The following is a 17,645-nucleotide window of genomic DNA, read 5'->3' as shown; positions in this document are numbered from 1 at the left end:
AGAGTGCTCCCTGTGGGTGAATGCTTTGTTGGCTTTCTGAGGTTAGTGTATAACACAGAATAACTTTCTTCCCCGGTGCTGAGTGGCATACTGGAATATTGTTACCTGGCAGAACAAAGCTCTCCCATGCTTCTCCCAGATTTTGTCAGTGTGCACTAAGAGAGAGCCATCACCTCGCAGACACTTTGCAGCATTTTTCTTGTGAACAGCGAGGTGGAAGCTCCTCTGTTCTGATTCTGACTGAGAGTCTAGCAGAGCCGTGGGCAACTCGTGGAGGTTCACTTACTAATTTTGGATACCTCAGTTTTGGGGTTCCCAAGCTGTGCCTCATTTTCAAAGGATATGTTCATGTTGCTCCTGTTAAAGTCTGTGCAAGTTCAAGAGCTCTGGAGTCAGCCCACAGATGTCTCATAGTGGGTGCTCTTAACATCCTTCATCTTAAGTTTGGTTTATTTTCCGTCATGTGAAATGAGAGCACTATTACCTGCCTTCAAAACAGATGCTGTACAGGGGCTTTGAAATGTAAAGCAGGACTGTGTGATATTGCCACATCTCTAGATACTTTCAGCTGTGCTTTTTAGATGACATACAAATTAAAAATCACAGAGTTGTGAATGTTGTATGTTTTATTTCCAACATTCACCACAAACCAGATAACTTTTCAGGGGAATTCATGCATCTGTAATGCTTGTCACTGATCTTTTTAGAAACAGTGAATAACTTAATGTAGTAGGATGTTTCAGAAAGGAAAGAAAATGCATGCAGGAGGCCTTGTATCGAGATTAATCTCTCAGGAATGCAGGGGGTTAACGGTCAGGCTGATTAATCACTGTTAATGAACCATCAGGAAATCTGTCAGGAAGTGGGTAAAAATTCCTGATGGCTGATGTGAGGCATTGTGTGGTGTGCTTTGGTTTTGATGTTTCCCAACTTATAGTCTACAGTGGGTGTAGTTTAGTTACCTCTTAAGTTCTCAAGACGTGTGAAGGACCAGATAACATGCTGCCCTTGTTCAGCTTGAATAAGCGAGCAAGAAATTTTCCCTGTGCATGGCTATGTAAGTACGATGCAACATAAATGCAAGAAACTCAGGGATTGCTCCTTCCCACGGCTTCCCAGAACAGAGTCTGGAAAAGATACAGAAAGTAAGCGTGATCGTTCCCTCATTCCTGTGGTCCGAGCCCACAGGGTACAGGAGGAAAAGTGGAACAGGCAGCTTTCCCTGTGTGAACGAAGAGCCAGAGTATTAGGACTTGGATACACAACTGAGTTAATGAATTGCTTGATGTTGACCAAGGGTGAGGTTTCACAGTTGGCTTAAGCTGATCCAAGATCATGCTGCTGCTGAAAGGAGTGTTTCTAACCTCTTTCTCCTTTGCATTGGACTCACTGTCATGTGGTAATACAGCAGCTTGCTGATCTGGGTGGAAACTAATGTTTCTTGGTCAGTGCTGGCTGGCTTAGTCTTCAGACGGATCAGAGAACTGATCTGCCTCACTGCTTGGCCACACGAGTGCTAGATCTGATGTAGGGGAGGGCGTGGGAATGTGAGACAAGGATAAAAACATGAGTGGGGACTGAGCCTTTCAGCAATAACATACCCATGGATTGGCTTAAGCCTATTATGAAACTGCAGTCTGAATCACTGGAATTAAGAGTGCACTGTCAACCTACAGGGAATGCAAATTAAAATGTGTTAGCTTACACCTCCCGCCGTTGTTAAACAGCGCCTGAATATAGCTATTCTGCACGTGGCTGGGAGGAAGGAGCCTATGGTGGGGCAGCAGCGTGTGACTTGGTCTGGAGCATGCAGACCACATCAGACAGCGTCGGTGTGTGTTTGAGAAGGCAGAGGGAAAGAAGAAAGGAACAGACAAGCACCACTACCATGGATTCTGTCTAAATAGTTTCTTTTGGCTTAGGATAACGTGTTCTAGCTTGTCTTCATGACAAAGACTACAGAACCACTCAGTTACCAGAGCACAGAATAAGCACAGTAATGCAGTTGTGGATCCAGACCCTAAAGGTCTGGTACACAGTGTTATCTTCAACCCAGGTAGCTTTGCAGTGCCTGCTTTAGTCTGCACCTAAAGCCTAACTTAGACCTAAAAAGGTGAGCCCTGCTATTTGTTTCAAGTTCATTTGGTTTTTATTGCAAAATTTGGTGGTTCCGTGCTAGAGGACTTTTTATCATTTTGTTCTGGCTCAAAACTTCATGCATAGATATAGGAGTAACCGCACTAGTGGAAAATCACTTTGTAATTTTCAAATATTTCAGGTTTTAGGGGTTTGTGACCACAGGTATTTTCCTGTAAGCACAGCCATGCAGAGTCCCACCAGTATCTGTGGGGTGCCCTACAAAGACGGCAATCCTTCCACACAGGACCAGCAAGCATGGGAATTGTCACCCTTGCTAGGCCTTGAGCTTAGGAAGTAGTTTGAAGATAATCAAACTAGTTTAATTTGAGGAGAGTTGCAAGATAGTGGGGTTAGTTTCATTTAAAGACTGTCTTAATTCAAACTGCTAAAACATTGCTCCAGGAAAATGAAGGAAATATGAAGAAAAATGGGGGGAAGAATATTACACACACACACACACACACACACACACACAAAAAATAAAAGTATTGCACAGGCAAAGAAATGCATAAGTCAAAGAAACAAACAGTAACGTTTCCAGAAATAAACCATTCTCCATCACATAGAGGGTAAACATGGGCTGTTTAAGGGAGAAGGAAATCGTAAAAATAAAGACACACACACACACCAAAAAAAAAAGGCTGTATAACTGATTCAACCACTGTTACCAAGGGATATTTTACTCCTGAGCATTTTGGCTGAAATTATCTCTTAGCTGAGACATAGACCCTCTTGGCACAAGTGTCTGAATATATCCCGAAGGCTGGAAATGTTTTTCAGTTCCACTAGTAACCTTTCATCAGAGCACCTTTCATCAAAGAACAGCCCAGGGATTCTTGTGGGGAGACATAGGCTTTCCCCACTTATGAGGAATGGATAGTGAGTGTCTTCACTGACAGATATTTTTGTGTTACATGGGGCTCATTTGTAGTTTGGGTACAGCGTAGGCAGGGGTACAGCAAGGAGTGCTGAGCCGATGTGACACAGAGCGACAACATCCTTAGCATAATCCAGTATCACATGGTTATAGAGTGCTATAAATACAACAGGAATTCTCCAGGGCCCAGTTCCTTCAACAGAGTTGGGCATCTCTGCATTGCCATGCATTTAGCCTGCACTAAATCAGTGTAATCCTCAGGCTTGGTTCAGTTCTGCACTGCTGTGAATGCTCCTAGGAGACCGTAAGCATCATTGCAAGCAGTATCGTTGATTCTACATTATAATGAGGTTTTTGACAGATTTTGGAGTGATGTTTTGATTTATTCACTAAACAAAGGACTTATCATTACAGGCATGCCTAATGTTCCTCTTGTACTGCTATACAACACATCATTCCTTTTAGGACTTGGTAACGTGCTCTTACAGTGCATTTAATGCAATGACTCCATGTAATACACAGAGCGTACATGGACTGTGGCTTCTTGAAACATCACCCAAGGAGAGTTTTCTGAGGTTCAGTAACAACATTAGGCTTCAGGAGTCAGAGCCCCATCCTGTTCTTACATGGTTGCCATTACTCTTGCCCAAGAGGACAGGCTGGGAGGGTGAAGGCTGAGCAAGAGGTTTGCCCTGCAGCAAGGCAGTGCAACTGCTGCAGCTCCACCAACTGTAGCATTTGGCCTCTTGACCTCCAAATTTTTTTGGTGAGCAAGTCATCTTATTGTATAAGTGAAACACATCCTATTATTCTACGCATGATTGATTGAAAAATGCTTTACTTGCTGGAAAGACTGTTGAACAATATAGTTTCCACTTACAAAGCACTTTCCTTAAAAAGCTTCTCAGGGCAGCATCGTATAAAAATAGTTATACTAAAGTTGTGAACCAGCTTCTGACAAATCAGGACTAACAAAAGCTAAGGTATAAATAGAAGTGTTTTCGTGGGTTTTCTCTTCTCTAGAGGCACAGAATCTCAATCAATGCTGGATTGTAACAAACGAAAATGCCATTTTCCAGACACACAGGAAAACAAGGACCTTCCAGACTAGTGGCACAGAATATAAATAGGTTTTCAACACTGCTTCACAACCATAAAATTTAGCCAAAACCATAACATAAGCATTTTAGAACTAGCCACCCCATATCAGACAAAATTTTTGATCCATGTCTTTATTTTATTTCATACAAACAAGCATCTCCTGCTTTAGACAAAGGTTAAGCAAGTTATGTTTTTATAATTATGGAATGAATTGTCTCCAGGCACTCAAGGATATGAGGATTATCTCAGAGTCTGCAATGTATTAGGATTCCTGGAAGGCATATGCTGAAGAATGTAATATTACATATTGTATGTTTATATTTTGTCAGTGGGCAGAATAAATGCACCTCACCGGTCATTTTCAAAATCAATTATCTTTGCAAAGTAGGTTTTGGGTTTTTTTTCTTATCGCAGGTTTTGAAACAGCTAAATGTAAAGCTAGTATTTGCTAATCCAGAGTTTGGATAACCTTGATTTTGCTCTAAACCTCTTCCTTCTTCTGCTCTGTACTGACCTTTTCTGAATCCACCAAACCCAGTGCAGTCTAATCCACCATACCGAAGAGGGAAGGTCTGTTTCTGTAGGCTCACAGTAGATCTTACTGCTGCTAACCTTGCAGCTGAATCAGTTCTGCTATCACCCTTTAAGTCAGGTTTGACCAGTTATGTCTGCACAGACCAGAAGCAAGATTGAACAGGGTATCTACATAATCAGTCTGATATGTGCTCCTGTTATCAGTGTAGTAGCTCCTATATTTGAAAACACACCAACCCCCCCCCCAAGACGTTTACTTACCAACAACAGAATTTATGATACCCTGGGGGTCTGTAGGAGAGATACTGGCTGCTTCGGTCAATGTATGGGAAGTAAGGATTTCAGCAAAAGTTTACTGGCATCAAATCCATCTGTATATTCTCCAGTCATCGCATAATCTTTTCTCTTGCAAATAAATACTAGGGGACCTTTTGCATTCTGCATGGAAGTCTGCTGTTCACCCCCTTTTCCACCTTTGCAGTCATTTAACATAGTTCAGCCTCCCCAAAAGGGAGATCTGCAGCCGTGGCACAACCTCAGACGATCACTCACAAGCAGAGAGGCACAATAATGTTGCAGGGAGAACTTACGTTCCATCTCACCATCATCCCAACTAAGACCATGGTGATATGCAGTTAGTCTTTTTTTGCTCCAATAGCAAACAGTGCAGCAATTATTTGAAGCAGTATTTAGTTACCTCCATTTAAAAAAATGATCAAAATGACGGTATTCTGCTCCATGCTGCTGCTGGGTAATAATTTATGCTGTTTGACACCAGATAGTCTGAGTATTACTCATTAAAATAGCATTTGGCCACTTCCACTACCCAGTGATCACTGTATGAGAAATGCTTGGTGTAAAAATGACAAGTTCTTCCTGCTAGAGCTACAGCATAAGAGATATAAGAGATCTGTATGCTGAAATTCTACTTCTGTCTGTAACAGCAGCACCAAAATAGCTTTAATAATGAATCATCCACCGATTAGATTATAAACTCTGAGATGGGCTGGAGAGTTTTGTATTATGCCTCAGACAAAGGACACTGGCAATGCTTAACTAGCAGTCACCTGCTCCTGCTCCACCTGCCATTGTGGGAGCGCTCTGGAAACCAGAAGAGAAACAAAGGCCCAACAGAAATAATTGATAAAAAACTTCACCTGCCCCTCATGTTCAGGAATACAGAACTGTTGGAACAGGTGCTGTGAAACAGCTCCATTTGGGGTCCAGCGTCGCTTGTTAACTTGTAATTTGCCAGGCAATACTCTCTCTCGTACCCCGTGGTGAAGGTGATGGAAGACAGCGTCCAGGCTAAGCGAGAGTTAAGCAGGGAGTTCCCTGACTGGGCATGACACTGCAAGCAGCTGCTGTGGAAGGGCTGGGCAAGGAGAAGGGCACCACGTGGGCGCCCCTGACCTGTGCTCACCCCCTTTAGGGTTCCCCTGCAGTCCCCACGCTGCTCTGCCCTGTCAGCTGCTTGTAATGTTACGAACAGATTTCTGTGGAAGTGGTATTTTTTTGCTGGAATGATATTACATGCAGCTGATTTTAGCGTAAGCAAGAGCTTAACACTGAGAACCACTAGAACTCAACATTGGAAAATTACTTCCTAGCTTTAACTTCCAGTTAGAAACTTTGCTCAACTATCTTAACTAACTTTTTCCAGGCCCTTTGCTCTTGTCCCATGACTCTTGGGGCCTATTTATTACAACTACAGAGGCAAAACCCCTCAGGGGAGATAGTCCATATGCTGGTTCTTGAATTAAGTAAGATATTACCAGTGTGTCTTTTACTGGTATAAAAGTATGATTTTTAAAAGGGGACTTTCGAGCCAGTTTTACGATACCAACAAGAACTGCTATCAGTCTGGCCTTAGAAATAAAGCCAGTTTTACAGGAGGGTGAGGGCAGGGACACTGTGGAATGAAAGTATCAAATCCAGTTAAAAATTATTCATTTTGCCAGTTGTTGGAGACACTACAAAGCACTGAACATCACAAAACAACAGTTATTGTTAAAAAGCACTCGGGAGGCAAACAGTTGTCAGTCCCTGTGGATCAGAGCAGATCTAGTGGTATCTGGGCGAGGGGGTCCGAGCAAGCCGGGGCATGGCCGGCACCCGCAGGGGGTAGGCAGACGTACTCTGGGCAAGGTGTGCTCCCTGCTTGCTGAGGGCTTCTGCGGGGCGGGCAGAGCGTCGGGCAGCTCTCGTGGGAGACGGGGCCCAGGGATGGGTAGCTGAAGGGGGCCACAGCTGCCAGAGCTCCAGGCAAACGTCACTGTCCTCCACCACCATGGCAAAACTGAGCACAGGTAGCAAAGTCTGCCTCAGGAATGTGCGACAGACACATGGAGCTTTGTCAGTGGGACCTTTTGAATGAACAACAGATAAGTTCTGGAGGCATCAAAACATAATTCTGCAGCTAGGAATTTACAGATGCCACAGGCCACACATTATTTTTTTTCTCCTTTTCTCTGTCCCTTCTACCACTACCCTTTATGAAAAACAGAAGTTAAATGACAAATAGCTTTAATGAAACATTCAGGTTGAGAAATCAAAATCAGACACTCCAACAACAGGAAGTTTCAAAGCAGTGTTCATAACAGCACATTGCTGAACTGTAGCATACTTGCTTTTCCTTTTTCTTTAAGCCGTATTATAGCGTGTGCCTCGATTCAACAGCTCAGCACAAAGATAGTATCGTGGCGTTCATTTAACACGGCAGAATTTCCTAGGCATAGAAAAGTGAATTGAACTCAACCTCTGAACAATTTCCTGACTCCTGCAATCAGCACTGCAACTTTGGTCTTTCCAGTAAATGCATCTGAATTGTTTCCCTGTACAAATACACTTAAACTTGTTTGTTATTTTATTCTAGGGAGCTGGAGACAGTTTTGTGGGAGCACTGGCCTTCTACCTGGCTTACTATCCCAAGTTACCCATGGAGGAAATGATCAGGAAGTCTAACTGTGTTGCATCAGTGAGCGTCCAGGCATCAGGGACACAATCTTCATATCCTTTCAGGAAGGACTTGGCTCAGGACCTTTTCTAATTGACATTGTCTAGCTCAGTGTGCTGATTTTATCTTATCCCAGACAGCATTATTCTCCTGACTGCACCGAGGTTCTCCTTTGCTGACTGAAAACACCAGGAAAGTCTCTTTGCTCCTTATTTGAGAAATCCCATTAGTTTCTGTTCTACAAGTTAGATGGGTGAGGGTGGCAGCTCTTTCAGACACAGCACAGCAGGTCTCTCTGGCCCCACACACCACCCCTGGGCTCACGGCTGTCCTCTGCAACACACTCGACTGAAATACACCGACTTTACAGCAGAACATTTGGAGGGTAGCGGGCTCCTGGCAGGATTTTTACTTGATTTTATCAGAACTTCCGATGCGCACTGCCAGCACCTGCAGCAGAGCGTGAGCTTAGAGACTGCAGCTTCAGTCCTCAGCTGCAAACACCAAGGCTGGCATTTGGCTTGTAACAAAGCAGTGCACCTCGAGCCCCCAGCCAGCCCCTCTGCTCCCACCTGCCACAGACACGGGGTGCGGCCCTGCGCTCTGCCACACCGCGGAAGGTGCTCGAATGGGAAAGAGGACGAGAGTGCTATCAAGGTAAACTTTGAAAAATGTTTCTAGCAATATTGCTCTAAACATTGGTGAGCTGCTTGAAGAAGAAAAACTTTCAAAAACATCAGGGAACTACACTGGCTATCTAATTTCCTCATGCTTGACAAAAATCCACGAGTGAAAAATCCATCCTATTTACCTGCCTGAAAAGAACACAGCCCTCTCAGCCATGGTCATAGCTCATCCAAAAGCTCGTCTTACTTCATAAGGTTCCCCTTGCTTCTTCCTTTCCTAGGAAGGAGCTGGTGCAACACTACCCCTCCAAGGACTGACACCAATGCATGGTCACTACTGTTGAATCTGTGGCTGGTAGGTTAGAAAAACTTGCAATCCTGCCATTGAATTCCTGCTGTGGAAAATGTTAATTTTTATTGCCTCATAAAACAATAGTTCCTTTGAAGATTACAGCCTCTTTCACAATGTCTTTCACAATGGAAAACACAGACAATGGGATTTGCTATTTAATTTTTTTTAATTGAGTACTGTAAAAATAACTCAAAAGATAAATAAATGTTACTGTGATGATCTATGCCCAGACATTAAGAATTTTCTCTCTCTACATTGTTTTATTCACAATGGCCTTCAAATCACAGGAGACGGTGATTCCAGTTCATTTCCTCTCCTTTCAGCCCATGTTGCTTGATTTCTGAATCAGCGTTCACCCTGTCCTCCCCCCAAACCATCCCCTCTCATGCATAAATCAAGTCCAGTCATTGTTCACATAGAGCGGATTTTTTTCTTCTCCGTGAAGAGGACACGTTGTTTTGCTATAGGGAAAAAAAGAATCTGTTAAGAAGCCTGAAGTGTTAAGATGCAATTCAACAAGCCTACATCCCTCTCTCCTGGCTGCCTTCGCTGCTTAAATGAGTGTGGAGCAACTGACTGGCACAGCGCTGCTGTTAACCAGCTCTGAAGGAGTTTAGGAGTGCTTTCACTTTACCACACATAATTTTTAGTTCCTAAGAGGTCCATTTTACCTCTGTGAAAATAAGTATCAGGATCTGAGTGGCTGAAAACGTTCAACAGCTGCTCTGTGTGACTATTCTGAGTCACAGCTGCTCGATGTAGGGACAAAAATAGATTCTTACTGCTTTCTACTACTCAACTTCAGAGCCCAAACAACTACAGATGATGAGCTGGATCGAGTTGCTCTCACAGACTGACTGAAAAGTGTCCTGCGGCTCTCTCAAGGAGGCACAAACTGACCCTGCCTCCAACGCCCCGCAGATGTTAGCAAAGTCGGTTCAGCTACAGGTTAAGCATAGCCAATACATTACTAACAAAAAAAACCCCACAACTACCTTAAAAATAAAGCTTTACAATGCCATTTTAAAAGCACCACTGTTCTGATTGAACTTCATTACATGAATTCCTTTGAAAGCTACACAACAGCAATCCGCACAATAACAAAATCTCTGCTTCCACATAAAAGTTTTGCTTTAAGAAACACTGCAACTTAGTAACACATTCTGTTGCTGCAGTTAGGAGGTAGTGAAACTTGGGCACTACTGCCACTACTTTGCTAAAAAGCTTCATTCTGTGGAGGTCCCAGGTTTTTGAGAAGTACAAAACATAAGGTGAAAATGCATGCCAAGTGAAAATGCTTCCTAACATATTCCTGATGTGAGTTGGTATCTAGACTCAAATTTACTTCCCTTCACACATGCAGCACTTTCTCACATCAATTTCTCACTTGTGTTCTACTACAGGCTACAAAGATCAGAGCTTTTTTTCTTAATTACTTCCAATTTCGTACTTCAACAACCTACTACATGTTCTGCAACAGAAGTGCTACTTAGACTGAGCTCTCAATCTCTTCACATTCCCTACAAGTTGCGAAGCTTCTGGAGGATCACTCTGCACAATGTTTCAATGCAGTAGTTGAAACTTTTCTTACTCAAGAAAATAATCCCAGTGATCTCCGATTCCCCTTCTGTGTGGAATGCAGGAGAGCCACAACCTCTGGCTGTGCTTTGTCGAGAGCATACTGCTTCTCTGGTGGTTTCTCTCACCTGCCATAAAGCTCCTGTACTGTTAGATCTGAGTATGAAAAGGTTAGCCCTCTAACAAAAACACAGAATTATAAGAAAAAATAAGCTTGAACCACATAACTACTGGCCATGAATTATGTTACCTACTTAGAGCCGCTTAATACATTTCTTTATAGATTTAAATAAGCCTCTTTTACATTAACTCGGCCATGCTATTTCTAGCATGGTCTGATTTAAATTCTAAGTTTCCCCAAATTAAGCTTTTTAACATTAAATTAGGCATTTTAAGGTTAACTACAGACTGGTTCCTCCCCCGGAAACTTGAGCTCTTAGTCACCTTTCAAAAAACTTGGTGAGCAAAAGGCAGCTTGGCAAGTGCTATAACCCCCAACAAATCAGATTCTTAAACTGAGAAAATTTGTGAGGACCAGAGGAACATGGAAGAACCCACAAACTGTCATCTGAAAAGCAGTATCATTTGTGGAAGAGGACAAACTCGTGTTTATTTCTTTAAAAGAAAAGTCCATTTTGTAAGCAACGGTTAAAATTCATTGTCTAGAGCACCCATGGCAGCTTAACAGAACATTTCTATTGATGCAACTTCATGGCTGCTTGTTGGAGGTAGCACAGTCTAGCAAACCACACAAAGAAATGGAATGAAAGAACTCCTGTGTCACTTTGCTTTGCCACTGACGTGTGGCATGGCTGTCATCAAATACCAATGTGTCGGGCAAGTCATTACTTTGTTTCACTGCCACAATCTGTAAAATGAGGGCAATGTTTACTTCCCACTGGAATGTCATGAAGAACAGCAACTGTACAGTCATCTGAGTATGAAACATGTTATGACATATTCTGCTTAGATGGGAAAAATCCTGTTATATTCTAATCTTTTACCCCACACAGTCAAGAGAAGTTTATACAAAGCAGGCTGACTTCTTCCCCCAGCTCTTACCGATGGGATCGTATCTCAGCAGGACCAGTTTTTCCTGCAGTCGGAGTCTCCTGACGTTGAAACCATAGCCCGTCTCGGCCGCACTTTTCATCCTCACCAGAACGTATCTAAAGTCACAAGGAATGTCTCTGTCAGTGCGGAGGCACATGGCGACAGCCCACCACGTCTGCCAGGGCATGGTCAGACAGGCTTTTAGCACAAACAATTTGGCACAATCACATGAGATACTTCATCGCAACTTGATGGATGATCTGGATGGAAGCATCAATACTATATGCTAAACTTACAACAAGGAGCCCACTATAAACCACAGGCTCCAGCATTGAGCTTAAGTAACTCCAAGGCCAGAGAGAAGTAGCTCCTCCACAAAACAGTGAGGGGGAAGGAAGAAAAACAGAAAAGAAAGAAAAGAAAGAAAGAAAGAAAGAAAGAAAGAAAGAAAGAAAGAAAGAAAGAAAGAAAGAAAGAAAGAAAGAAAGAAAGAAAGAAAGAAAGAAAGAAAGAAAGAAAGAAAGAAAGAAAGAAAGAAAGAAAGAAAGAAAGAAAGAAAGAAAGAAAGAAAGAAAGAAAGAAAGAAAGAAAGAAAGAAAGAAAGAAAGAAAGAAAGAAAGAAAGAAAGAAAGAAAGAAAGAAAGAAAGAAAGAAAGAAAGAAAGAAAGAAAGAAAGAAAGAAAGAAAGAAAGAAAGAAAGAAAGAAAGAAAGAAAGAAAGAAAGAAAGAAAGAAAGAAAGAAAGAAAGAAAGAAAGAAAGAAAGAAAGAAAGAAAGAAAGAAAGAAAGAAAGAAAGAAAGAAAGAAAGAAAGAAAGAAAGAAAGAAAGAAAGAAAGAAAGAAAGAAAGAAAGAAAGAAAGAAAGAAAGAAAGAAAGAAAGAAAGAAAGAAAGAAAGAAAGAAAGAAAGAAAGAAAGAAAGAAAGAAAGAAAGAAAGAAAGAAAGAAAGAAAGAAAGAAAGAAAGAAAGAAAGAAAGAAAGAAAGAAAGAAAGAAAGAAAGAAAGAAAGAAAGAAAGAAAGAAAGAAAGAAAGAAAGAAAGAAAGAAAGAAAGAAAGAAAGAAAGAAAGAAAGAAAGAAAGAAAGAAAGAAAGAAAGAAAGAAAGAAAGAAAGAAAGAAAGAAAGAAAGAAAGAAAGAAAGAAAGAAAGAAAGAAAGAAAGAAAGAAAGAAAGAAAGAAAGAAAGAAAGAAAGAAAGAAAGAAAGAAAGAAAGAAAGAAAGAAAGAAAGAAAGAAAGAAAGAAAGAAAGAAAGAAAGAAAGAAAGAAAGAAAGAAAGAAAGAAAGAAAGAAAGAAAGAAAGAAAGAAAGAAAGGAAAAAAAAAATCAGTGTACAGTTGAGTCACTATGGCTTAAAAGATAATGGCAAGAGAGGAAGGATGATGTTTGGGTTGTAGATAAGCCAGTATCACAGACTATCACTTCCACATGCAGAGAGGAACCTGAGCAGATAGGGTGGAACAAGAGGCACACAAAAGGAGAAGCAGGGTCCCTTGGCACCATCCATCCCCCTAGAGACACAGGGCTCAATGCTAACCCAGCCACGGGAACCCCCTCCCCACTGGAGGCTCTTGGTTTGTGGGGCGGGCTGGCAGCAGCTGCAGTGCCCCAGAAGCTGGGAAAGCCAAGAGAGGGAGAAAGCTGCCCCCATGGCCCTCAGCCTGGAAGCACGCCAAGATCTGCGCAACTTCCCAGACACAGGGCATCTCCTGAAGTTTAAAAAGAAAGGTCAAACCCTTTAACCAGTCCATAAATTATGTCTTTCCCTTCCATTGCAATAAGGAGATGGATGCATCTCTGCATGTGGGCATTCAATTCACTATACTGGATTTTTCTGCCTCTAATACAAAATGGTCTGTCAAAATTAACCTTGAAGAGACATCCATTCTTCCCTATTTGCACAGTTCTGACCAGTGCACTTCCCTGAGCATTTCTTTTCAGTTTTGCAATCTCATTTACTGTTGAGTTCAAAATAAACAAAAAACCACTGGATTCCTGCAGACCAGCTGACCAAGCATGGTCTAGGGATTATCCCCAATTATTGTCCTCTCCTATACACTACTTCAGGTAGGATGTGTAGCACCAGTAACCACACAGACTCCTTCCCCTAGACCTCACCCACTTCCTCAAAGTTTCTGGGCAGTTTCCCCTTTCTGGGGGAATCAGTGGTATCAGTATGACCAGGCCTTGAAATTTTTGTGCACCACATATTTGAGGCAAAGCCCCTTCTGAACAGTACACCTTGTTCACCAAAATTGCTGCCCAGTGAAGAAATGTGACTAGGAGCAGAGGCAGAAAAGAACAGGGGAAAGCTACCAGGACATGAGGAGAAAACCCAAGGGGAGCACAGAAGGATAAATAATACGAGGAAATAACATATTCCTGAAGTGTATTTGGGACTATACAACAAACAGAGAAAGGAACATCAGGAAATAAAGAAAAGGAGAGGGGGTGAAAATAATAAATCACTATATTAACATTAGCAACACCATTTTTAAAAGCTACTTTTTCACCTCGTGGAAACATCCTGCTTTGCTGTTCATTTCTGCAAACAGAAACAGTAGAATGCCGAGATGTCAGACTGCTCTTCCCTGCCAGGCACATACTTGGGAACCGCTTTCTTAATTTCAAACCCTGACAATTGTACAGAAATCCTGTAACAGAAGAATGTGTTCAAACCCAGAAGGTGATTGGTACCAGCTCTGCTGGGGGCTGATTCTTAAAAAAAAAAAAAAAAATCAGAAAATGTACCAAAGGCCATAGTTCCCAAGGTTGTGCAGTGCCAAACGTAATACACTTGCACTGAATGCAGTTTCTGAGGATCAGAAGACAGGAATGTATTCACGTAAATCTATCGGTTTAGCCCCTTGCATTCATCTAGTTAATTTTCTTACAAATCGAATTTTGGATGCGAGTCATTCTCTCCACCTTGTCTCCTTGCATCCACACTGTAAGACTACTGGTGTGCTGAAAGTATGTATTCCTTCCTTTCCAACCCTTAAAACACATGAGCTTTCTTTACAGGTCAAAGGACTGTGACTAAGGTTCTTCCAGAGCTCACTAATGTATCTCCTGAGCTGAACTACGGAGCAAATCAAGATGCCGGGAGCACTGACTGCGCCCCATCCGCTCCTCACATCAACACAAACACGCTACAACTGGGAAACATTCTGCACCCAGCCTATGAGAAAGGTTCACAGCACCTGCCCAAAGTCCAGCCCACACACAACAAAGGCCCATGCTGTACCTCAGCTTGCCCTCCTTAGCTAAAAGTACGAAAGGTAAACAAGAGAAAGATTACGTGGATAATTTATAGCCTCTCTTTAATCACAAAGCACAGAGGCATGCTTCCCCTGTGCTGGGACCTTTGGATATTACAGCTGAGCTCAACGCAACAGCCCATAGGGCAACACCGCCTTTGCTACAATTTTAGAACCTCAGGGATTTTTCACACCATTTGTACTTACCTGTGAAAAGACACACATGCAGAAGGACAGAGAGGATGCAGCTAGAACTCAAGGACTGCAATTCTCTCAGTTATATTAAAAAATTCAAGAGAAGCTTAACATTTTGTAAAGTCACTTAAAGAAACAGGGTGGCAGCAGAAATCAAAAACTAGTGAAGAAAGCATCACTTACTTCGATTTGCTCTTGGCCACTGTTTTTTTGCAGCATGAAGAAGAGAAAATAAAGAAGAAACAGTTATCATTTTATCTTGTTTCCTTTATGTGCAAGATATCAAGTTTTCCACTGCCTGCCTCTGCAACAGCCCCAGATACATTGTGCAAAGACATTTATTGTCGCAAGAGAAATGCCCTTCGTCCTTCCATCTACGTGCTCCCAGCTGCCTGCTCGTTTTTCCATCATGCCACCTTTGTCAGTGTCTGTGCAAGCGCAGCACCTACTGCAACGTATCACACTTGCTGCAGCCTCCAGATGTTTTCAACATAAAGCTTCAGTGCTGAATATGAATTCACCAGATGAATACACAGTTAAGGCAGGTATGAACTAACACTGCGGGCAAAAACAGCAGCCTCGCTCTCCCCTACGTGCTTACACCCACCCCTGCTCTGGTTCCTCCCATAGTGCCAACACAAAGGTTTGCAGGGCCATAGGATAAACGAGGCCAGGGAGCTGGTTCTCAGATGAGACTAACCATCTTACAAGGCTGGGTTTAGGTCCCCTGATCTAACCTACTATATAGCATAAAACAGGCAAAATTATTTCCTTCTCTCAGCTCAGTGAATTTGAAATAATCATAGCTCTACAGCATTAATGAAAAAAACCCAGCAAAATTTTTAAAATTGTTCCTCTATAACCTGTCCACACAATTTGTTTAGGCCATCGTGAGCTTCTGGCCAACCTCTTCTTGCATCGTTCCTTCACCACATCCCAAGCTTATCCAGATACCGCAAAGGGCACATTTCTCACCTCACACTTTCCTCACCACCACCTGACTCCCTCCACCCACTTCCCATTTTTCCACTCAAGAGCTGAAGCTCCTTCACCTCACTTCTGAGGGCTCACAAGTTTCGCTTCCCTCAGGTTCCCCACCTCAGCCCCTACCCCGGGTGCCTAGTGCTCCGACAGCAGCACCGCTCCCAGACGCCCCCTTGACCTCTCCCGCCGGCCCTGCTCTTCTTCTGCACCACAGACGCTGCCCTCCTGGGCGACAGCGCCGTCCCTCCCCGGGGGGCAAGGAGACCCAGCCGGCTCCATCTCCTCCGGGGAACAGCCCCAAGGGTAGGGGACCGGCCGCCTCCCGCCCCGGCCTCGCGCCCCGCAACGGCCGCTCCCTCCCCACCCGGCACGGGCACGAGGCGGCGCGGGGCACGCCGGGAAGTACCGTCCCGAGGCGGCGCGCTGCCTGCCGGGAGGCGCAGGCCCCGGGGCCAAAGGAGGTTAAGGGCAGGTCACGCCGCTGCCTGGGCCCCCGCCCGCCTCCAAGGCCAGGCCCGCGCCTGCCACCGCGCCCCGGCGCCCCGCCCAGCCCCGCCCCGCTCCGCTCCTCACTGCGCCACTCACACGCCGCCACCGTGAGAAACATAACGCCAGTTCCCGCGGAACCGCCCCGGCGATCCCCCACCCCCGCCGCCGCTTCCGGGTCGCCCGCCAGAAGCGCTTCCGGGGCGCGTGGGGGCGTGGCCGTTGCCCTCCCGCCTGGCGGGGCGCGCTCGGGCTCCGGCTCCGCCCCCTGCGCGCGCGGGGCGGGGCTGGTGTGTGGGCGGGGCGCGGCGGCCGTTAACGGCCGCCGGGGCGGGGTGGTGGCCGCTGGGGAGGGCCTGGGGTGGGAGCTCGGTGTCTGTCTGAGGCGAACCGGCGGGAAGAGCTGCCCGTGTTCTCCCGAGTGCCCGGGGCCTGGTGCCGGCGCTCCCCACGTGGGCCGAGGCCCGCCCGCCGCCGGCTCCGACAGCCCCCCAGTCCCCGGGGGCGTGAGGGGGGGCCCGCGCCCCCTGACCGGCAGCGGATCTGGGTCCTGCGCCACAGCAGCCTCATCCCTCGGCGCATCGGCTAACCTCTGCCTGCCTCTGTTCCCTTCTGTAGAAAAAAGGGGGTGCTGCTATGTGTTAAGGGTCCCCGGAGCAGTGGGCAACAAAACCTGTCCGCAGTTACGAGATGCTGGGCAAAAGCAGTGGGCAGGGAGGCTCGAGGGGGCCACCAGAGCAAGCTTTCATGGTTTTCTGACCAGTTGGATAATGAGCTGTAAGTCTTTATAATCTACAGAATTCACAGAAGTCTGTGGCTTGCTTCTCCTCCCTCTCCCGCCAATTAGGTAAACTGTTAATGATGGAATTCAAGTTCTTGAATATTTAGCAATTACTAAGGCAATCAAAATGTCAGCTTGACATATTTAGATGGAAAGCAAGTCTTCGAATGTGTAATAACATGCAGTTAATTTGATATTCTACGGCATGAAAACAAATGGCTGACCCTGTAAAAGACTGAAGTAAGATGACATCTCAAGGAAAGCAGTGCTGCTGGTGTCAAGTGTTCACTTGATATGTTGTTCCTTGTTTCAATTCAATTATTTCCAAATACATCCTCTTAATGATACAACATTTCAATCTTTACTATTTGGCCTTCAGAAGTATAAATCTAGTAGTTACATAATCTGCCCATGAATATCAGAGTGAGAACTTGAAAACATTCAGGATGATAAAATGTGAGTGCTGTAAGACTACTTCTCTTTGATCTGCATTACTGCCTCAGTCAGAGCACAGACTGAAATGGAATGGGATTGCCAACCTCCTGACTTCACTGCCAGGAATATAAATCAACATTAAAGATGATTTTTAAATGAAATAGCAAGTTAAACATTTGTACAAACACATCATCAAATAGAGGTTATACTGCCTCTTTTTAAACCTCTTGCCTGCTGGCAAAAAGAAAACTGTTCCAGTGACATTTTCTCTGCTCTGCTGTGACAGGGCTG

At 44.2% G+C, this 17,645-nt stretch overlaps 2 protein-coding genes across 3 annotated transcripts in view; one reads left to right on the top strand and one right to left on the bottom strand.

Annotated features, from left to right (window-relative positions):
• Positions 1-8,695, top strand: part of RBKS (ribokinase) — a 69,750-nt gene extending 61,055 nt beyond the window's left edge. The window contains exon 8 of the mRNA XM_074897060.1: positions 7,527-8,695. Coding sequence (XP_074753161.1) covers positions 7,527-7,700 — 174 coding nt within the window. The 3' untranslated portion in view covers positions 7,701-8,695. The remainder of the gene's footprint in view (positions 1-7,526) is intronic.
• A 37-nt stretch (positions 8,696-8,732) lies between these two features.
• On the bottom strand, positions 8,733-16,353 carry MRPL33 (mitochondrial ribosomal protein L33). Of its 2 annotated transcripts, none has more exons than XM_074897057.1 (4): positions 16,238-16,353; positions 14,852-14,870; positions 11,226-11,332; positions 8,733-9,046 (listed from the first exon to the last, which is right to left on the bottom strand). In XM_074897057.1, exons 1-4 carry the CDS (start codon positions 16,257-16,259, stop codon positions 8,997-8,999), a joined length of 198 nt encoding a protein of 65 aa, XP_074753158.1. In that variant the 5' UTR covers positions 16,260-16,353; the 3' UTR covers positions 8,733-8,996. The 2 variants fall into 2 exon arrangements, with proteins under 2 accessions (XP_074753158.1, XP_074753157.1); XM_074897056.1 differs by having other exon boundaries at positions 16,226-16,274.
• Positions 16,354-17,645: the final 1,292 nt, after the last annotated feature.

Source organism: Athene noctua, chromosome 1 (assembly GCF_965140245.1).
Source record: "Athene noctua chromosome 1, bAthNoc1.hap1.1, whole genome shotgun sequence".
Taxonomy (NCBI): domain Eukaryota; kingdom Metazoa; phylum Chordata; class Aves; order Strigiformes; family Strigidae; genus Athene; species Athene noctua.
The sequence above is the reverse complement of the archived record's forward strand: the minus strand, read 5'-3'. Positions and strand labels throughout refer to the sequence as shown.

Excerpts from the sequence above, each read along its gene's own strand:
- MRPL33 (XM_074897056.1), bottom strand. The coding sequence starts at position 16,259 with ATGTTTCTCACGGTGGCGGCGTGTGAGTGGCGCA. Across the intron at positions 9,047-11,225 it reads GCTGAGATACGATCCCATCG|CAAAACAACGTGTCCTCTTC; the intron begins GTAAGAGCTGGG and ends TTTTCCCTATAG.